General features: G+C 39.6%; 1 protein-coding gene across 1 annotated transcript in view; it reads left to right on the top strand.

Moving 5' to 3' along the window:
• ZFYVE26 (zinc finger FYVE-type containing 26) overlaps positions 1-23,048 on the top strand; it is a 95,986-nt gene that overhangs the window by 46,598 nt on the left and 26,340 nt on the right. The window contains exons 16-26 of the mRNA XM_077122810.1: positions 6,079-6,342; positions 9,871-9,990; positions 10,083-10,247; positions 10,809-11,027; positions 11,663-11,765; positions 12,557-13,302; positions 14,620-14,816; positions 15,702-15,806; positions 20,415-20,537; positions 20,929-21,105; positions 22,632-22,878. Coding sequence (XP_076978925.1) covers positions 6,079-6,342; positions 9,871-9,990; positions 10,083-10,247; positions 10,809-11,027; positions 11,663-11,765; positions 12,557-13,302; positions 14,620-14,816; positions 15,702-15,806; positions 20,415-20,537; positions 20,929-21,105; positions 22,632-22,878 — 2,466 coding nt within the window. The remainder of the gene's footprint in view (positions 1-6,078; positions 6,343-9,870; positions 9,991-10,082; positions 10,248-10,808; positions 11,028-11,662; positions 11,766-12,556; positions 13,303-14,619; positions 14,817-15,701; positions 15,807-20,414; positions 20,538-20,928; positions 21,106-22,631; positions 22,879-23,048) is intronic.

Here is a 23,048-nt window from a genome sequence, read left to right as displayed (position 1 = left end):
GTTACTGACTTCTAACTTCATTCTGTTGTAGTCAGAGAATATGCATTGTCTGATTTTATTAGAATATTTTTTAATTTATTAAGACTTGTTTTATGACCCAGTATATGGTCTATCCTGGAGAATGATCCATGTGTACTTGATAAGATGTGTATTCTGTTTTCATTGGGTATAGTGTTTTTGTCTTGTTTTGTTTTGTTTTTTATTACTACTTATTATTTATTTGCTTTTTAGAACCAGTAAGAAAAAGTGGAGTGTTACATAGAAAGAATACAGTACAATGGTATCGCATTTATTATCACCCATATGGTTACCTTTACTGAAGGTCTTTATTTCTTTATGCTGCTTTGATCCACTCTTTTTTTTTTTTACTTTTTTATTATATAATATAACATATATACAAAGCAAAGAAATGAAAAGCAATAGTTTTCAAAGCACTCTTCAAAAAGTGGCTACAGAACAGATCCCAGAGTTTGTTATGGGCTACCATATGATCCTCTCATATTTTTCTTCTAGCTGATCCAGAATATAGGAGGCTAGAGGGCTTAAATATTTTTTTATTATCACAAATGACTTTTTTTCCTTCTTTTTTTGTAAGCAATAACATAGATACAAAAAAGCTATAAATTTCCAAACACAGCACCACAATTAGTTATAGAACATATTTCAGACTTTTGCATGGGTTACAATTTCACAATTTTAGTTTTTTACTTCTAGCAGCTCTAAAATACTAGATACTAAAAGAGATATCAATTTAATGATTCGGCATTCGTATTCATTTGTTAAATCCTATCTTCTATGTATAATTCCACCATCACTTTGATCTTTCCGTACCTCTCATTGGGGTTGTTTGAGCTATGGCCATTCTAAATTTTTGATATTGAAAGGGTCTGTCACTGATATGGGGTAGGGAAATGGAACTATCTGATGTTCTGGAAAGGCTAGGCTAGGTGTCAGGACTTTTCTGGACCAGGGACCCATCTGGAGGTTGTAGGTTTCTGGCATGTCACTCCAGTGACTTGCCAGTGACTATAAACTGCCCCAGGTGTTCTCCAGGATTGGCTGGAATGGTCCCCCTGGTTGGGGTTTTGCAGGTTATGATAGGTAGCAGGGTCTACCGGAAGCTAGCCTAAGAGCAACCTCCAGAGTAGCCTCTCAATTCTATTTGAACTGTCTCTGCCACTGATACTTTATTAATTAAACTTCTTTTCACCTATTTGGTCAGGATGTAATTGTTGATCCCACAGTGCCAACTGGATTCATCCCTAGGAGTCATCTCCCACATTGCCAGGGAGACTTTCACCCCTGGATGTCATGTCCCACGTAGAGGAGAGGGCAATGATTTCACTTTGCAGAGTTGGGCTTAGAGACACTGAGGCCACATATGAGCAACAACAGAGGTCCTCCAGAAGTAACTCTTAGGCCTGCCTATAGGTAGTCTAAGCTTCCATACTACCTATATAAACTTCACAAGAGTAAACCTCCTGATTGAGGGCATGACCTAATGATTTGGGTGTCCCTAAAGTTTGGCACAGTATCAGGGGATTCCTTGATTGTGAAGTCTAATAGTTCCATAGTCTTCCTCCCCTCCCTCAGAGGACTTTACCAATACTTTTTTATTATCTGGTTAATATACTCTAGGATGTTTCCAGGCAGTACAATAATCTATACAGGATTAAAGGACCTCTTCTTCATTCTGTGCTCTCTGTATTTCAGTTGTTCAAATGAGCTGTACAGACAGATTGAATTGGATTATGCACTACAGAAAATTTCAGTTCCAGATCAAATAAACCTTTCTTCCATTGGTCTCAAAGAGTATGTGTGGTTCTAAAATATTGATACTGTCTTCCTTACCCCTATGTTCTGAATTACTTCAACCCCAAAATGTTCGGCTTCGTTCTTATCTCTAAATATGAGGTTATTTTTATAAAGCAACCTCTCAGAATCCGGAAATAATCATCACCACTCCAGACTTAATGTGTCTGCTCTAAAAGCTTACAAGTCTTGGCCCCTGTTTTCTTATAAGCTTTTTCTAAAGATGACTATACCCTTGTTTTTTTTTTTGTTTGGTTCTTGCTTATTTTGACTCACCAAGTGTCCCACATGTTCCTTCACATCGTTGCATGCCTCACAATGTTGTTCCTTTTTGTAGCTTCACAGCCTTTATTCATAAGTATACACCATCAATCGCCATTTTACTTCTCCTTCAGTGCATCCTTCAGCCACCTGCATTCATCAGGCATCATGTAGAGGGCCCAAAGTCCACAGTCCATCAACATTCTCAATTTTAGATAATTTCATTGTTCCCAAGAGACAGAAAACCTATAAACACACCCTTACCAAATAGGAAATCTAAACCTCTTAACTCTTGTCCCACACCTCATTATTTACCTCTGTGGTAGTGCTGATGGTTTCCTTTTGAACATAGCTCATAGCATGCAATAGCAGTTTTCCCCCCTGTACCCTGGACTTAAACACTCTTTATACAAGAATCTTATCTTTGAAACAATTCTTACAAGAACTCATTCATATTTCTAGTGTGAGTCAGTGGAACACGTAGGTCTATACAACCCCTTTCAATCCTGTTCATCTTCAATATGGTAATGTTACTTCTAGGTCCACTAGAGAATCACCTTCACTCCTATCAATTTCCTTACGTTGGAGTTCAACCTCATAGGCTAATGATTCACCCATCTCTAGCTTCTATGTATCTCTAAGTCTGCTATACTCTGTATTATAAGTCTCTGATTATACTTATACCTTTATGCTGGTCATAAAAGTGGAATCATACAGTATCTATCCTTTTGTGTTTGGCTAATTTCACTCAGCATTATGTCCTCAAGGCTCATCCATCTTGTCATGTGCTTCAGGACATCATTTTTGTCTTATTGCTGCATAATATTTCATCATATATATATATATATACCACATTTTATTGATCCACTCGTCTGTGGGTGCAGTGTTTTATATATGGTCCAGTTGATTTAGCTTATCATTCAAGTCCTGTACTTCCTTACTGATCTACTAACAAGATGTTCTATCCATTACTGAGAGTGGGATTAAGTAGAACCACCCATTTTTCCCTTCAAATCTGTCAGTATTTGCTTCACATATCATGGGTCTCTGCTGTTAGGTGCATTTAAATTTTTAATTGTTACATTTTCCTGTTGAATTGTCCCTTTTATCAGTATATAAAGACCATCTTTGTCCCTTGTAACTATTTTTAACTTAAAAGTTTATTTTATCCAGTATTATTATAGCCACCCCAGCTCTCTTTTGGTTCCTACTTGCATGGTAAATTTTTTTTTCCATCTTTTTACCCTCAACCAACTTGTATCTTTGACTTTAAGGTAAGTCTCTCACAGACAACATATAGTTGGATCATCCTTTTTCATCCATTCTGCCAATCACTACCTATGATTGGACAGTTTAATCCATTTATATTTAATGTCACTACTGATAATATAGGTCTGCCTTCTGCCAGTTTGCTATTTAGCCTTTGTAGGTCTTAAACCTTTTTTGTCCCTCCCTTCCTTTGAAGCCTACTTTTATATTTATTTGCTTTTCTGCATTGGACCATGATAACTGAGTCCCTTTTCATTTCTCTCCATATATATTTTTCATCTCTTTTCCCTGTGGTTACCATGGGCTTAAAATTTAACATGCTAAAATCATTTTTGGTTTGATACCAATTTAACTTCAATAGCATGTACCTATACTTTTTCTATACTATCCTATCTCCCCAGCATTTTTTTTGTACTTGTTACCAATTATATCTCTGTATAGTGTATGTTCAAAAACCTAGATTTATCATACTTTTATGCATTTGCATTTTAGCACCTGTAGGAAGTAGGAAGTGGAGTTCTATACCGTATAACACAATATAACAATACTGGCATTTATAATTACGCAAATGGTTCCCTTTACCATAGGTCTTTATTTCTTTATGCCAGTTTGAACCACTGTCTAGAGTCCTTTCCTTTCAGTCTGAAGAACTTCCTGAAGCATTTTTCGTAGGGCATACCTAGTGGTGAGGAACTCCCTCAGCTTTTGTTTATCTGAGAATGTCTTAAACTCTCCCTCATTTTAAATTTTACTTTACTTATTTATTTATTGGTATGGGTAGACTCCAGGAATTTCCCTCATATTTGAAAGAGGGTCACACCAAATATAAAATTCTTGGCTGGCATTTGTTTTTGTTCCAGCCCGCTGCCTTCTTGCCTCCGTGGTTTCTGGTAAGAAATCAGCACTCAGTGTAATTAGGACTCACTTGTACATAACACATTGTTGTTTTCTTGCAGCTTTCAGAACTCTCTCCTTGCCTTTGCATTCAATAATGTAAACATTGTATGACAGGATATATTTTTCTTCATTTTTATCCAGCTTGGTATTCTCTTGGCATCTTGGCATATTCACATCTTTTGCTAAGTTTGGAAAATTCTCTGCCATTATTGCTTTGACTATTCCTTCTGTCCCTTTCTCTCTTTCTCCTCCTTCTGGAACACCCATAATGTGTATATCGGTGCACTTACTGGTGTCCCATAACTGTCTTAGACTATTTTTCCATTTAGTATTTCTTTTTTTTTTCTTTCTCCTCCTCAGCCTGACTCATTTCAAGTGTCTTTTCTTCAAGTTCACTGATTCTCCCTTCTGCCAGCCCCAATCTGCTCTTAAAACCCTCCTGGGCATTTTTTCATTTCAGTTATTGTGAACTTCAACCCTAGTAGTTCTGTTTGATTGTTTTTATTTAATTTCTCTCTCTTTACTGAGTTTCTCATATTCCTCATTCATTGTTTTCTAGATAGCCTTTAGTTCTTTCTCCATACTTTAATTAATCTTGAGTACTTTTGAAATCATTTCTTAAGGGATTTTTTTATGTCCACAATCTGGTCTTCTTTGTTGGTGTTTTCTGGATTTTTATTTTCTTGCATTGGATGAGCCATCATTTCCTGTTTCTTTGTCTCATACCCTTTTATTGCACATTGTACACTTTAGTATTTAAAAATGTTTACTCTGATGTTCATTTGCTGCCATGTCTATTTTTTGGTTTTGTAGCCAGCTGGTGATAAGACAGACATTTTCTTGAGCTTCAGCCCTCCTATCAAGAATGTCTGTCCAAAGCAAATGTAGTGTACAGGGTTTTCCTTGTCTTTCAGGGCTTCTGTCTTGACCTGGGCTTTTGTTTGTTAGTTGGTGTTGACTTTGTTTGTCCTCTCTGCTTTCTAGGAAACAGACCTCTGTCTCCCAGGCCTTTGTCCCAGACTGTTCTGCCTCTGTAGTGTTTTACATTCCTTTTGTTGTCTCATGCTTTTGCCTGGAGGGCAAATTCTTGGAAGAGGTTACCCTGGAGAAGATTTTCCCAAGTCAATCTTTCTGAGCCAACTCAGGGCCAGGGACCTATTAACTGGACACAGACTGGCTCCAAAATGCCCTAGGGAGGAAATCAGGAACAATACCAAAATCTTCTCCAAAAACTCCCCAAAGCTAGGCTTTTCTGGCCTGCCCAGGCAGCCCTTCAGCTAATTGTCTCTTGCAGCCCTGAGTAAGCTCTGTGTCTTTAAATCTCTACTACCTCTTGCCCTTTCTGGGGAGGGTTAAAGTAATAGCTGCCCTCAGAACCAGGACCCAGCAATCTGAATTCATTAATCAAAAGCCATGATCAGTGTTCAGCTGTGCCCAGCCCCATTCTTGGGGAAGAGAATTTTTAGTCCTTTTCTGTCACCAATAGCTATCCAGGGACTGGACCCCAAAACAGCTTGCCTTAAGAGTTGAGATAGGTACCAAGTCACCATGTGGAGAGAACAAGTTGGTTATTTACCAGAATTTATCAGCTTCTTCCTCCTGCTGTTTCCTGGAAACAGTACAGTGTTCTTCTGGCCTCCGGGGTTTCAAAATACTTGTTTCAGACACTTCTTGCCTGTTTAATATTTGTTTTTGTGGATGGACTGAGTCTTGGAGCTCCCTATTCTGCCATTTTCCCCAGAAGTTCCTAAGCATTTTTAAATAACTACTTTTCATAATAAAATTAATAGTTAGAATCATTTTAACTCCTTACTTTTTAATCCCCTGCTGGGCTTCCAGGGATGGTGTTTTACTCCATCTCTGACGTGACCGACAAGCTACTCAGCACCTCTGGAGACCCCATCCCTACACTCCAAGAGAACTTTTGGATAAGCAGTACCCTGGCAGAGCCCACTGCTCCCCTGAAAGAGATTCTGGAAGACCTTAGTCCCCCTGCCATGGCTGCATTTGACTTAGCTTGCTCTCAGTGCCAGCTATGGAAAACCTGCAAGCAGCTCTTGGAAACAGCTGAACGGCGTCTGAACAGTAGTCTTGAGAGCCGAGGTGAGTGTGCTTCTTTTCCCCTTAATCCTCAATAAGGAAATGGATATCCTAGAGACTTGATAAGTTGTGCAAGAAGAAAATGATGATTGGGAGGCAGAGGGGAACAGGGAGAAAGGATTAATTAAATTTCTTCATTTTCAATCTGATGGAATAAACATAATGTTGAGTCTCACCTTTACTTATGTTAGAGCTCATCTAACATAAGATGTAGCAAACTTGAGTCAGTTGGGAAAATTCTTTTCTAGTTTATAGATAAGCTCAAGGAATAAATATATGGTCAAAAATTATATAAATGGAATCTGTGCCACTCAGCTACATGCCCTTTCCTAAATGAACTACTCTCATATAAAACCTGGGACTTTCTTGAGATTATAAACCAAGTGTGAGGGAAAACTTATTGGATTACAGCTGGAGGGAGGACAGCATTTTGAAAATATCCCGGAATATGTATATAGAATTAGAGGAATCAGAGTATGTGAAGACAGAGTTAGGTAAAATTCTACCCCCCACCCATCATTAGTACATACAACCAACATTGAAAGGACTCTCACCAGTAGGGGCAAAAGGAGAATGTTCTGCTTCAGGAATATGAACGGGGTGGGGGTTGGGCAGGAGTCCTTAACCTATATTGAGGTTCAGTGGTTCACTAAGAGGACTCACAGGACTCAGCCTGATGTCCTACTCCTGACTAAGGCTTATTACAGCAAAAGGATACAAAGCAAAGTAAGTAAAGGGAAAAGACTTACGGGATAAATTCCAGAGGAAATTAGGTGCAAGTTTCCAAAAATCTTCGCCCAGTGAAGTCACATGAAATGTGTTTAAATCCTCCAGTAACAAGTTGTGACAATATATACAAGATGTTTTCCTCAGGGGAATTTGTTAGAGACTTAGTGCCTAAGGTTGTTATTGGATCTAGTCACATAGACACCCTCTAGCCTAGCATGCACCAGATTTCCAAAGGGAAAGCAGATGTTCTGTTTAAGCCACATTATTTGTACAAAATTGTTTGGGCACAGTGAACCACTCATAATTTAGGGAAAGTTTTATACAGTGTAGGGAACTGTTTACCAGTCAAGTCCCCAGATACCAGCCAAGGGCCAATCTTGAAAGTATGCCTTTCTAAGGATAGCAGTCTCAGGCCTGCTATGTTAACTCTCCACACCCCTCCCAGTCACCTCTGAGTTCTTGGTTAAAATGCCCTTTAATATTCACGTAGTCTTTCTAAAAAAGTATACTGTGGCAGGTGCAACGCTATTTGAGTTCAGTGATTTCCCTCCCCCCCTTGCTTAATATTTATATTCTAAAATGGAAGTATATATTATTCAAGCTGTTAATAGTTGCAGTGGTTGCCTATCAATCAATTAGGAATGTATTTAGTACCTACTGTGTCTCCAGATTATTCCAAGTATATGGTGGTACAGGAGAGGGGTGAGAAATAATCCCTGTCCATAAAGTTGTGTATAGTCTTAGTCAGTGTCAAGATTCCACTGAAAGCAATTATAGAAGACAGATATGATCCCAGCTCAAGTCCACAACTGAGGGAAGTACCAAGGCAAATCCACAAGTGTCCTGTTGGCTTAAGAAGCCAATTCCATAGGAGGGCCACAATTCTGGGTCTGCTGCTGCTGACAGCTGAAGCATCTTGCTGGCACTTTTGGGGCACTAGCCCCAAAACCTCAGGCATGAAATAAACCAGGTACACTGGTTGTTATACAAATAGCACAGCATATATTTCCTCCTTGTTATTGGAGAAGATAAAAGTAAATACAAAGGCGGGCCGCGGTGGCTCAGCGGGCAAGAGTGCTTGCCTGCCGTGCCGGAGGACCCCGGTTCGATTCCCGGCCCCAGCCCATGTAAAAAACAAACAAACAAACAAAATATAATAAAACAAGAAAATGTTTAAAGATGTTTCCCTTTCTTCCTTCCTTCCTTCTCTGTCTTTCCTTCCCTTCCTCCCTCTCTCTTTAAAAAAAAAAAAAAAAAAAAAAAGTAAATACAAAGGGGGAAAGAAGTTTAAGAAATAAGGTATCAGTGGCTGAGAGAGTTCAAATAAAGTCAAGAGGCTACTCTAGAGGTCGCTCTTAAGCAAACTTTAGTTAGCCATTGCTACCTATCATAACTTGCCAAACTGCAACCAAAGCCATTTCTACCAATCCTAAAGAACACGTAGGGCAGTATGTAAGATTCTACAAAAGTTCCATGCGCTAGAGTAACTTTCCAGAAGCCTACAACCTCCAGGTGGTTTTCTGGACCAGATAAGTTCTACAATACAGAAGGGCCAGTTCTCCACATCAACTAGTTGCATCCGCCATCCCATATGTTCTGGTCTGAAAACTGCCAGAATGAAATGGCTTTTGAAAAGGGGAATGTATTAAGTTGCAAGTTTACAGTTTCAAGGCTGTGAAAATGTCCAAATTAAGGCACCAACAAGAGGTTACCTTCACTCAAGAAAGGCCGATGGAGTTCAGGGTTTCTCTCTCATCTGGGAGGTCACAAGGTGATATCTACTAGCTTTCTCTCCTGGCTTCTTGTTTCATGACACTCCCCAGGGGCATTTTCCTTAATCTCCAAAGGTCTCTGGCTGTGTGGACTCTGTTGGTTCTGGCTGCTGTAGTGGCTCTAAAGCTTTTCCCAAAGTAGTTCCCTCTTAAAGGGCTCCAGTGAGGGCTCCACTTAGACTGGGTGGAGACATATCTCCATGGAAACCATCTCTTCAAAAGTTACCACCCTCAATTCGGTAGGTCCCATCTCTGTGGAAACGATAAAAAAGATACTACCCAGCAATACTGAATGAGGATTAAAGGACATGGCTTTTCTGGGATACATAATAGCTTCAAACCGGCACACCATTTTATCAATAGCCCCTTCCAATATGAAAAAGTTAGAATGGGCACACCCCAAAATACCCCTAAAGATTAGGAGAAAGATCAAAGGTGATGGTGGAGTTAAACAGAGAAGGGAAAGTTTAACAAATGAGTATGATTGCTGAATGATTCTATTGATAATTTCTTTTAGTCTCCAGTATCTTAGAGCAGGTAGAAGTAAAAAACTAAAATTGTAGAATTGTAAACCATACCAGACTCTGAAATCTGTTCGACAACTAATTGTTGCAATGTACTTTGAATGTATTGCTTTTTTGTATATATGTTACGTCTCACACACAAAAAAAAGATTTCAATTGTGATGATAAAATAAAATAAAGAAAGATTAATCACCAATCTAGTGGGCATTCAGAATTAATACTAGTTAATGTTTTGCTGTTCTGTGTTTCCATAAACTCAAATATATGCACATAATTTAATCTGCCCTATATTATACATTTGTTACATACATTTTCACTCATGGTTTCAAGTATGTTCACTCAATTTACAAAACAATATTTATATGTTAATTCCTTTATCAACATTGAAAATATAAATTTTATTTAATTTCTTATGGTTCAAAAAATATATAAATACGGAACTGAGTTTAATTCTTTGAAAGTATCTTATTCTTTCTGCATTCCCTCTTCCTTTACCTATTTCCCAGGTCGACGGCTAGACCGTGTACTCCTGAGTACTGATGGCATTCGAGGTTTTCCAGCTGTTCTTCAGCAAATCAGCAAGATGCTTAATTATCTGCTTATGTCATCTGGACAAACTAAATCAGGTGATTTGCATTTTTCCCTTTTTGTTCTCCTGTACTTAGAACATTAGGTCATCATTAGGTTTCACTTATTCTCTCTTACTTGTTTTCCGTAGAGACCATAGAAGAAAAAGGAGGAGGATCTCCGCGGTACAGCATCACTGAGCTTCTTCAGACATGCTGGCCCAGCCTAACTGAGGACTATGTGGCCAGCCAAACCACCCTCTCCCAGCAGCTAGACCAGACCCTTCAGTCGCTGAGAGAAGCACTAGAGCTGCCAGGTAGGGGGCCCAATCTTCTCTAAGCAGGTTAGGGCTGAACTGGGAGAAGAAACAGCTGAGAGTAAACGAATACGTTGGAATAGCAACTTAGGACTCCAAAACTGGTCTCTGCCAATCCTCTAGTAAGTCAGGGCAGGTCTCATAACTAACTACACCTCCGTTTGCCCACCTCTCAAGTGAAAGGATGGTTAACACTCCATTAGCCAATAATTTTTTTTTTCTTACTCCTCATAAGAAATATACCAAGTAGATACTCAATTTGTCAATCACCCCTTCCCCAAAAGATCATTATGCTCTTCATGAAGCTTTTCAACCCCAGACACTGGGGTGAAAGCAGAACTATACACCCTGATTTCTCTAGCTTCACACTCTTCCTGGCTGAGAATCACTTGCACATGTGACTACTAGGATTTTAACCTGTCTTGTAAGTATAGTGCTCAAGCTATAGGGTGCTCCTATGGAGTGTACAACAGGCCCAGTTCATATACTGTGTAGGAAATGGGCCCAAAGCTGGATCCACAGACTAAAGCCTACATCTTCTCCTGCCACAACTCCTCTCAGAGCCCAAGAACATGCCACTTTTATCCCTGGTGGAGCAGGCAACCCAGAAAGCTCCCGAGGCAGAGACCCATCCTGTATACATCCAGACCCAGCTCCTCCAGAAGAACCTGGCCAAACAGATTCCTGCTGGCAGCAGACAGACTGATTACATGGGCACCTTCTTCAATTACTGCAGCACCCTGGCTGCAGTTCTCCTTCGGAGTCTGAGCTCTGAGCCTGGTAAGTAGTAAGAAAAAGCAAATGGAGTCATGACTGGCCTGTTTTACGGTCAGTACAAGAAGAGGAAAGGTACTAGATTAAGAGCTTTGGGACACAGCAGTAGCAAAGGACACTAGATCTGTAATAACCTCCTCTCTTCATCTGTTTCTGTTTTATTCATCTTTGTCTCCCTAATGCCTAGTACAGTTGTCCAGAACATGGTGGATAGTCAGTACATTTTAATGGAATCAATGACTGCAAAGTATTTCTCTTTGACCTTCAGCCCTTTGTTGATTTAAGAACCCAGGAAAGGAATCAAGTATCTGCTATAGGTACCAGATTCTAGCTTGAGTCTGCAGAGTGAGCGTTGTACACTCTTCTGTCAAGTTGAAGAGAGCAGGAGTGAGTTGTTTGTGGCTAAAACACAACACTCACTGAACTTTATCCCTCGTTGGAAGTCTTTAGAGCAATGGCAAGATGTAGATGAACTTGTGATCTGGGTGGTATTGAGGATGCCCTTTACCTAGAATGAATCAATAGGCTCTCAATGTAGTCTTCATTTGCCACTATACTTTTTTATTAATTCTGGAAAATATGGCTATGAACTATTACAGTCAGGGGTGGAAAAAAAGCCACTTTTTTTTTTACCTTTGTAGATCACATGGAGATCAAGGTAGGAAATCCCTTTGTTCTCCTGCAGCAGAGCTCTTCCCAGCTGGTGTCACACCTCTTGCTTGAGAGACAAGTTCCCCCAGACAGGTAGGAGCCACTCCTGAGGGAGACAACCAGGTGCCTCTGCTTGTTCCATCAAAGAAACCAAGGCCTCAGTGTGTGGGGGGCGGGGTGGGGAAAGGAGGGAGGAGGAATGCTTAGGTTCAGTTTGGAGAGTGGGGATTTCTGCTTGACTTTGTCCTCAGTTTGCCTTTACTCTTGTTTAGCTATGTTAAACTTCAATGCAACTAGTTTCTTTCTTTTCCTTTCTTGCCACCTCTAACTTTTATGTAGCAAGTATAAAATTAAGAGATGAATCTTCACTGATAGACAAAAATCCAAAAATTTGATAATACATTAGTTATGTTATCAATCTCATAGATTGCTGGTGGGATATAAATTGGTGTAGCCCCTGTGGGAAAGCGGTTTGTCAATATCTATTGAAATGACAAATTCATATGTTCTTTAAACTAGCGATCTACCTTGGCGAATTTATCCTGCAGCTTTACTATAGATATGCAAAATGATGTATGTACAAAGTTAATTCATTATAACCTTATTGTAACAGCAGAAGATCAGAAAACTCATTATCCTCTAATGGGGGACTAGTTAATTGGAAACTAATGGAATACTGTGTATCTAAAAAAGAATGAGGGGGAAAGAGCTGTGTATAATAGCCAACTTTTGTGTTTAAAAAAAAAAAACCTTGGGGGTGGGAGAAACAATAGTTCAGAGCCTGCATTTACGTTTGCCTGTATAAATTCTGAGAGGGTGTATAAGACTGGGAGATGGTGCCTTTGTACTCAGGCTCTGCATTCCCTCTGCTTCTCTCTCTCCAGACTGGCCATCCTTCTGGCCCGAGAAGGGATCAGCCTGAGTGTGCCACAGGTCATCATCAACTACTGCTGCAAGCCGCTTGCCCTTTGCTCTGCCTGGCAAAGCCAGCAGACCTCATCCCTTCTTACCCAACTGCATATCCTGGCCCAGTTGCACTCCTCCCACTGCCTGGATGACGTCTCACTTTCTACACTGAGCTCATCGAGGCCAACTGAGAATCCCACATTAGAAAGAAAGCCTGGCTCCTCCCCAGGGGATTCATCACCCCCAGCCCTTACCTCCTCTACCTTGGCCTTCCTTAAGTCCCGCTCAAAGCTACTGGCTACAGTGGCTTGCCTAGGGGCTTTCCGGGGGCCAAAGGCCACCAAGCCCAGCTTGTCCTGGAAGGAGCTTCGTGGCCGCAGAGAGGTACCTCTGACTGCAGAGCAGGTAACTCGGGAGTGTGAGCGCCTCTTGGAACAGTTCCCTGTGCTTGAGGCCTCCCTCCTGGCTGCCTGGGAGCCCCTACGAGGGTCCTCCGAGCAGGGGCAGAGTCTGCCAGTGAGTCTTTGTGATCAGGCCATCCTCTCTACTGTCCTCCTGGGCCTGCATTCTCCCTTTGCCCTGGATGTGCTGACCAAGGCCTTCAAGGAAGCTCTGGTGACTAGAGATTGGCCCCGAGCCCTGCAGCTCACTGAAGTATACGGGCAAGACATGGACCAGTTGAGCAGCATAAAAGATGCAGTCCTGAGCTGTGCTGCAGCATGTGGTGAGCAGAAAGCTAGGCTCTCCTCTTTCACTGGTGGTAATAATATTTACCATTCCATGAGTGTTTCTGTTTTCCAGGTAATGTGCTACATGCTTCACATGTGTCATCTCATTTAATCCTCACACCTCTAGAGAAAGGTGCCACCACAACCTCCTGTTACTGTGAAGCAACCAAAGCTTAGAGAGGTTGAGAAATTTGCCTAGGATAGTAAGTAGTGGAGCAGAGCTTAGAACCCAAGACTATCTGACTTTAGAACAGGCACTTATAACCAATATTTTCAGCCCTACATATCAGAATCACTGTGAAATTTTAAGACTACAAATATCTGGGTGCCATCTCCAAGGCCCAGGATAGGGTTCAAGCATTTGATTGAAATATTTACAAATAAAGTAAATATTTACTTTAAAACAAGGGGTAGCAAACGTTTTCCACAAAGGGCTTTGTGGGCCATGTGGGCTCAGTCACAATTACTCAACTCTACCATTGTAGCATGAAGGCAGCCTTGTTCATGGCCATGTTCCAAAAAAGATTTATTTATAAAAACAAGTTGTGGGCCTCTTTTCAAGGCTCCCTGCTTTAAATGTAACCCAGATTTTTGATGTGTAGCTAAGCTGAGAGCCAATGACCTACAACACTCCACTAGCAAGAGTACAGGCACACTGTAGAGAATGGCTTTTGGGTATGATAGCCTGCAATTTAAAAAGAAAATCCCTCTTTGAGAAAATGGAGGAATTCACTGACTGGCTGTGTGATCTTAATTGCTCGGAGTCTTAATTTTCAAATCTGTGAAATGGATGTGAGTGAGAGAGATTGTCACGTAATAATGACAGAAAATATCCAGAGAGTAAAAGTAGTTTACCTGTTATAACTTTCTAGTGGGTATATGGCGCAGAGGGGAAGCTACAAAGAAAACTAAAATTTCCACCAGTGAGTTGAGCCTGAAACAGTGTTAATGTGTGGACCATGGCAAAACACAGAAAGCTTCATCTTTTCTTCTATCAATTCCCATCTTTCTTCCTGCCTTCTTTCTTCCCTTAGATTTCCTTCCTTTCTGTCTCCCTCCTTCCATCTCATCCTTCTGAAAGTCCCATAACGATGATCAGCTTTGCATAAAGGAAAACATAAGAGGTATAGGATTTCTCCTTGTCATATAATGATTCCAAGTATAAAAATTTATTAACATCAAATAGATCTTAAGGATCCTCCAAACTCCTGTTTTGTGAAAGTGAACAAGACTCCTCTCTTGAGAAGTAACCTGGACTCTTGAGTTCTTGGGGTTCCAGGCTTACTACCTCTTGGCATCTTTTTGCCTTGTAGACAAAGAAGGATGGCAGTACCTGTTTGCCATAAAGGATCCATCTCTGAGAAGTCAGCTAACCCTACGGTTTGTGGACCGGTGGCCCCTGGAGTCGTGCCTGGAGGTCTTGGCCTACTGCATTTCAGATCCAGTTGTCCAGGAAGGACTAAAGTGTGAGCTTCAGAAAAAGCTAGTAGAGCTGCGAGTGTATCAAAAGGTATGGTCCTTGGCATCAGGAGAAAGAAAATCAGCCTCACATTCTATTACTAATACCAGCTTATACTCATAGATAGGGCATTTTAAGAAACACAAAGCCTCAGGTTAGCTTTTGCTCTGCATCTGGCTTCTATTCTTTGGTGAACAGTAAGGAAGCCTCCTATCTCTTTCCTGGCTTATGCTAGCCTTTTGTTTTAACAAAAACTGTTTTATTTATACTTGTAATTTTAAATACATATACATCAAGCAAAGATAAAATAATAACAAAATTTAAACTAGAATAGTGCTTTAAAGGTGGTTTCAAATTTCAGCTAAATTTCAAGAGCCATTTTGAAAGGATCTCTCAAAAATGAAAGATTCTTATGGAATATGTGTTATATCTAAAATGAAGAGGCTTAGGGAGACAGATTTAGGAGGTACAACTATATAAAACTGGCAGATGAAAAAAACTTTTTCATTCCTTCTTGGCTCTTTTCATTCAGAGCTAAAATGCTGTGCACCAAAGGTGATCCCACAGAGTATTCAAGTCTGAAGAATATCTAGAGTAAATTTTTGAGATGGAGGAACATGGCACAGTGACCCCAAAAGCTTGAACAAGTCGGGAATTGGGGAAACCTCTGAGCATTGACCTAACAAGTGAAAGGCTCCGTTCCTAGCCTCCCACTCAGTCTCTGCTGCCTGATTGTTTCCAAGATAGGCTGACTCATAATGGAGGTGAAAGTTCACTCTTCTCTCCAAACAGTCCTGCCCCGCTGGCTCTAGTTCCTCCTCTTTCCTGAGTTCTGGACAGTGATCTAGTGATGGCCCATTCCTGAAAACTGCAATGACTTGCCCGTGAAAGGAGAAGCTGCAGTGTGGTTTAATAGGTTTTCCCTTCTTTCCTTAGATTCTAGGTTTGCAGGCTACCCCAGCTTGGTGTGACTGGCAGACCCTGAGGAGCTGTTGTGTTGAGGACCCATCAACTGTCATGAACATAATTTTAGAAGCAAAGGTACCATTTTCCTGGGTGGTATTCTCCTTCATCCTCTTTTCAAAGTTGCATCTCCTTAGCTCATAGTGTAGACAGACCCCCTTTTCACATATCAATATCCACATATTTTCTTATAATTATACCTCTTTTTTAAAATTTATGAAAGTTGCCAGCATACAGAAAAGTATAGAGGATAATGTAATTGTTACTTTTGAGCTATCACCCAGCTTTTTCACATCTTAGCATTATGTAATATTTGCCACAGATATTGTTTTATTTAAAAAAAAAAAATCAGAATCAGTATTGACCCCTACTGTACCGCTCCCAAATCCCATTCCTCTCCTTCCTTCCCCGTTTGTGCTAACCATTATCCTAAATTTAGTGTTAATATTCTCATGCAGGTTTTTATACCTCAGTCACATATTCATATACCCCATAGCAATATATCATGATATAGTTCAGGTTTTCAAAGTTGATATTAAAAATATCATTCCATATGTGTCTTTCTGCAACTTTTTTTATTATATATTTGTTTCTGAGATTTGTCCATGTGTTTATGATATACAATTCCAGTTCATTTCAACTGTGTGACCATTCTGTGAATATACTACACATTACTTATTCTTTTTCTTGTTGGAAAACATTTAGTTTGTATTTTGGTTTTTTTGCTGTTACAAAGAGGGCTATAAAAAAACTTATTTTAACACAGTTCCTTGTAGGGGGGATGAGGGATTTTCCTACACTGTATACACTAAGTGCAGAGTGTATACTTGCAGTGGAACTGCTTTGTCATCAGGCATGAGCATCCTCAGCTATACTGAGATGTCAAATTACTCTTCATATCAGCTGTACCGGTTTTATTCCCACCCACAGTTCCTGTTGTTCCATATCCTTGCAATGTTAGGATTGTCCATCTTTTCACTTTTTTGCCAGTAGGGTAGCATCTCGTTGTAATTTGCATTTCCGTGATTACTAAGGAATCTGAATATCTTTTCATGTTTTTTTTGGCCATTAGCATGCCAAATAGAATTTTATCTACCTTTTAAAGAACTCATATACTAAGGTTCAACATATAGATACTCATTCAGATGTTCATTCATTCAGTAAACTTTTATTGTATACCTATTATTTGCAAGGCACTGTGCTACAAATAATGGTGGTGAAACAAAGATGAGATTAGTTCTTGCCCTTGAATGGTTTATATTATGTGAATGTGGAGGGGTGAGACACATCCCTTGGTATTTGAAATTTAATATATTATATATTAATATAGTATATTAAGTGACAGCAGTGAGCACAGAATGTGATAAGAGAACAAGCAGGACACCTAATGTAGCCTGAGAAATAAGGAAGCATACTGAAGAAGGCAGTCCTAGGCAGAGTTGTTGTGATGGACATTCTATTTCATCATGTCAAAATATTTGCACAGGATTGAGAAAAACCCTAGAATGAGCTGAGACTTAGCATCAAGGGATTGAGAAAACCTTCTCGACCAAAAGGGAGAAGAGGGAAATGAGACAAAGTGTCAATGGCTGAGAGATTCCAAACAGAGTCGAGAGGTTATCCTGGAGGTTATTCTTATGCATCAAGTAGATATCATCTTGTTATTCAAGATATAATGGAGAGGCTGGAGGGAACTGCCTGAAAATGTAGAGCTGTGTTCCAGTAGCCATGTTTCTTGAGGATGATTGAATAATGATACAGCTGTCACAGTGTGACTGTGTGATTGTGAAAACCTTGTGTCTGATGCTCCTTTTATCTACCTTATCAACAAAGGAGTAGAACATATGGAATAAAAATAAATAATAGGGGGAACAAATGCTAAAATAAATTTAGTTTGAAATGCTAGTGATCAATGAAAGCGAGGGGTAAGGGGTATGGTAGGTATAATCTTTTTTTTTTTTCTTTCCTGTGTTTGTTTTATTTCTTTTTCTATTGTCTTTTTATTTCTTTTTCTGAATTAATGCAAATGTTTTAAGAAATGATGAATATGCAACTAGGTGATGATATTGTGAATTACTGTTTATGTATGTTGTTTTATTTTGTTTATTTAATTAATAAATAAATTTAAAAATATATATATTTGGACAAAGCCCTGGGAATTCCATTCTCTTAAACTTTAATCCAGGATTTACAAATTGGGAGCGAAGCACATGGACAGAAACCCACTCCAGACATTCTTGTTTGGGGCATGTGGAACTTTTGTTTTTCACTGTTGACTTCGTTACCAGCATTTTACAATTGAGAAATTTCATGGGAAAAATCAAAAGTCTAGCAACAGGGCGGGCCGCGGTGGCTCAGCGGGCAAAGTGCTTGCCTGCTATGCCGGAGGACCTCGGTTCGATTCCCGGCCCCAGCCCATGTAACAAAAACGGAGAAACAGAATACAATAAAACAAGAAAATGTTTAAAAATGTTTCCCTTTCTTCCTTCCTTCTATCCTTCCTTCCTTCTCTCTGTCTTTCCTTTAAAAAAAAAAAAAAAAAAAAAAAAAAAAAAAAAAAGTCTAGCAACACTGATGAAGATTTGATATCCAGTATATATAAAGAAATCCTACAACTCAACAATTAAAGGACAAACAACCCAATTATAAAATGGGCAAAAGATGAATAGACATTTTTCCAAAGAGGAAATACAAATGGCTAAAAAGCACATGAAAAGATAATTCATCTTCATTAGCTATTAGGGAATTACAAATCAAAACCACATCTATAAGATGGCCACTGTTAAACAGGAAACTACAAATGTTGAAGAAGATGTGGAGAAATGGGAACACTTATTCACTGTTGGCGGGAATGTGAAATGATTCAGCCACAGTGGAAGATAGTTTGGTGGTTCCTCAGAAAACTAAATATTGCGTTGTGCTACAACCCAGCAATTCCACTACCTGGTATATACCCAGAAGATCTGAAAGCAAGGACGCAAACAGACATTTGCACACCGATGTTCATAGTGGCATTATTCACAATTGACAAGAAATCAAAGAGTTCACCAACAGATGAATAGATAAACAAAATGTAGTTTATGCATAAAATGGAATATTATGCAGCACTAATAAGTAATGAGGTCCTAAAGCATAGGACAACATGGATGAACCTTGAGGATGTAATGCTGAGTGAAATAAGCCAGACACAAAAGGATATAAATTCAGTAATATGAGCTATTTAGAATATGTAAGCTCAGAGTCTTAAAACATAAAATATAGGGTACCTAGAGATAGAAGCTAGAGAAGGGGGAGCAGTTACCTAATAGGTACAGAATTGTTAACAAGGTTGAACTTGATTGTTTGAGAATGGATAGAGGTGATAGTAGCTCATTATTGGAATTGTAAGTAATAGTTTCATATTGTAGATTAATTCAATTTAAAGGGATTGTTTAAAGTCATGAATGTCACCATTTAACACTATGAATATAAGTTCTTACATGAGCTATTACAAATGTAGGACACTTGTACAGAGAATTAATAATAGATGGGTATATGGGGGAAAATTACTTCTGCAACCTATGGACTATTTAACATTAATACCCTAATATTTTTTCATCAACAGTAACAGGTGTACCACACCAATACTAGAGGTTGATAATTGGGAAGGATAGGGATATGGGGTGTTTTGGGGTTTCCTTTTTTTTGCCTATCATTTTTTTCTCTTTGGAGCAATGAATATTGTCTAAAATTGAGTGTGGTGATTGCACAACTAAGGGATGATTCTGTGAGACACTGATTATATACTTTGATGGAATATATGTTATGTGACTATATCTCAATAAAATCTGCAGATTTATAAGAGTAATTATAATAAACCTGGCTTCTGCGGCCAGTGGTTCAGAGTTATGTCATTTACCCAAGCAGTGGTAAGACATTAGTGATGGAATCAAACTTTATGTGCAAAGAGTAAGCAGAGCTATAGTAAAAGGAAAACACTAAGCAAAGCTTTCACGTTCTTGGATGTCAGTGTTTCACATACATTTCATTGTCTGTGTTTTGGATGTCAGTGTTTCACATGCATTTCATTGTCTGAGTTTTCATGGGAAGAAGTAAAATGTTCATGGAGTATCAAAAAAAATGATATAACATTGGCTGTTCATGCAGCATGTTGGTTCTTAAAATTGAATTGTGAAGTTTAAACAGTTTTGTCTTCATCTGCATTAATTATAACTATTTTTCTTCATGTAGTTTCAGGTATTCAATAATGTCTAATAAAATCAAATAACATTAAAAAAAGAAGTCTAGCAACACTGGGCCTGCATACTCATATGGGAACAATATCAGCTGAGTTGGGTCTGTCTTGTTTGGACAGAGTCTTCTCCATCTTCCCCACTTCCTTAGTATCTTCCCAGGACTGATGCCAAGTCAATCGCCATATATCATCTGCCTTTCTTTTTGATAACAGAGCTAAGAGTACAATGATATCATTTTTAGTCAGTCTGCTTTGATCATTTTCATAACTTACCTTCTCATTTAATCCTTTTGAGTTTATGATCCCACTTTAATCCCATAGTAAAATTCCCATCAGCACTTACCAGTCTCTCCTGGGGCTATAGCAAACTTGAGACTGTGCTGAGAAAACTCAGGCCAAAGCTTGATAAAGTAAGAATTTAAAGGGACTGAAGACATTGTTTTTCCTTCCAGGAGTATGGCCTGTGTGAGGAGTGGGGCTGCCTGTACCCCATTCCAAGAGAACATTTAATCACCCTCCATCAAAAGCATCTTCTCCATCTTCTAGAAACAGGAGATCCTGAAAAGGCATTGCAAGTAAGCTTCTGATTCTTTTCAGATTTCTTTTGGGAAGGAACAAGAAGGTTAGTCAAATAAGATGACTTGTTTCATGCTAAGCCCCATATAAAGCATAAGCAATCGCAGATCCCCTTATGTCCTTCAGGAACCAGTTATAGTCTTCTTGAATAGATGGTGCCTAGCCCAGCCTTAGGTGCCGGTGAGCAGCTGGGTCCAGGATTCTGATGAACTCGGGTCCTTTCAAATCCATGGCACATTTGTGAGGCTACCAGGGTGGGAAAAAAATGAGTGCAGAGAAGGGGTTGTCCAGAGTGAATAAACTTCAGTGTTTTTTTTTCTCAAACAAAACAGAGTCAGCCTAAGGGGTCTTCTACAGGCCTCACCTTCCTTCTCTACTGTTTTGCAACAGCTCCTGCAAAGAATCCCTGATCCCACTATGTGCCTTGAAGTCGCGGAGCAGTCCCTTGACCAGCATCCTAGCCTGACTACTTCTTACTTCTTGGCCAACTACCTCACCACCCACTTCTATGGTGAACTGACTTCTGCCCGACACCGTGAAATCCAGGCACTATACGTGGGATCCAAGGTAAGGAGGAAAAGGGAGAAGTGTTCCTGATGAAGAGACAATTGGCCCAGCTTTCACTTCAGGACTTGCCATTTCAATAGCTCTTGTTCCAGGCACCTGGAATTTTGGCCTGGCATTTCTATGCTATATAAAATCTTTCCTCTAGGAGCTCACTGTATACTGGCTGAGGTCCCCTAGAAACTGTTAGTCTCTTATTACCCTGTCTCCAAAGTGAATTTTACCTGGTTCTCTTAAGTTGTCTTTATGCATCTGAAGACATTTGCTAGATTAGTGTTTCTCAATTCTGGCTACATCTCAGGATCACCTGGACTTTAAAATGAATAAATAAACACCAGTGGTTGACCTTCACCCCAAGCCAATTGAAACTGAATCTTTGGGGTGGAGCCTGGCTATCTTCCAAAGAGATTTTGATGTGAGGATTGAAAACTACTTCTTGATAAAGTAATCTTTGCTAATGAACAAGAGTTGCTTATCTAAGTAATTAGGTGAGGTAATATGTCCTCACCTTTGATGTGAATAACCTTGGAGACACTAACGGAAGGAATTACAACCTAGAAAAAATAAAGCAGTAAAGAAGGGTTTGGGTAGAGATGGGACTTCTGAAACTCATTCTGACTAGCATAAAATGTATCTTAAGATACACCTTTTTTCTCCTGCTTTTTGATGCACTGTACTTAAGTGGGGATATCCTTGAGAATAATTTTTAGCAATAGCAGAGCCAGTGAACATAGTTCAACACAGTGATAATGACCTCCAAAGAAAGTTTAGACTCATATTTACTTGTAGGTTGCTGCTGGTGTCATGCAATTCACCAGCATCACTTTCTTTTTTTCATTGTAAAAAATAACATATATACAAAAAAGCAATCGATTTCAAAGCACATCACAACAATTAGTTGTAGAACAGATTTCAGAATTTAGTATAGGTTACAATTCCACAATTTTAGGTTTTTATTTCTATCTACTCCAAGATACTGGAGACTTATAGAAACCTACATCACTTTTAATTGCTCATTGGAAGAAAAGCCTCAGTGGACAGAATGGGGGCAGTAAGTGTCAGGAAGAGCTCAATCCCATATCTGGAGGGTATAAGCCTGAGGCGAGCAAACTGTTGCCTGCAGGCCAAATCCAGGCCTGAGCCTGCTTTTGTAAATCAAGTTCTATTGGAACACAGACATACCTATTCATTTACTTATTATCTGTAGTTGTTTTTGCTCTACATTGGCAGAGTTGAATAGTTGCAATAATAACAGTATGGCCTGCAAAGCCTGAACTATTTACTGTCTGACCCTATACAGAATAAGTTTACCAACTCCTGGTCTAGGCAATGGTACTTAGAATACTTCTTCATTACCACCTGGAAGATCTTGATAGGAGTTTAGCCCTGCTTCCTAAAAGCTACTAGCCAATTTTAGTAGTTGGCTATGTGCCTGTTGGTCTGTAGCATCCCTCTCCTATAAGAATCTTAGGTTTTTTCTGAAAGGTGTATACTGTTTTGTTAACTCTCTGGATCTACCCCACAAACAGGTTCTGCTGTCTCTACCTGAGCAGCACCGGGCCAGCTATTCCCACTTGTCCTCCAGCCCCCTGCTTATGCTGGAGCAGCTGCTTATGAACATGAAAGTGGATTGGGCCACTGTGGCTGTGCAGACTCTGCACCAGCTGCTGGCCAGGCAGGAGATTGGCTTCAGCATGGATGAAGTTGACTCACTGCTTTCCAGATATGCTGGAAAAGCCCTCGACTTCCCATACTCTTTAAGGGAGAAACGATCAGGTAACTACCAGCAAAATGTCTTTTCCCTCCATCCTAGATGGGGCTTCACATTGGAGAAAAAAGACCATGCTCCATTCTAAGTTTTAATTTCCTCCTCTTTTATCATTTTGATTTGATCGAGATGGAATGGAATTACTTCAGGAGAGAAAGAGCAACCTTTTTGTTATATA

The sequence above is a fragment of the Tamandua tetradactyla genome, chromosome 12, assembly GCF_023851605.1.
Source record: "Tamandua tetradactyla isolate mTamTet1 chromosome 12, mTamTet1.pri, whole genome shotgun sequence".
Lineage (NCBI taxonomy): Eukaryota > Metazoa > Chordata > Mammalia > Pilosa > Myrmecophagidae > Tamandua > Tamandua tetradactyla.
The sequence above is the reverse complement of the archived record's forward strand: the minus strand, read 5'-3'. Positions and strand labels throughout refer to the sequence as shown.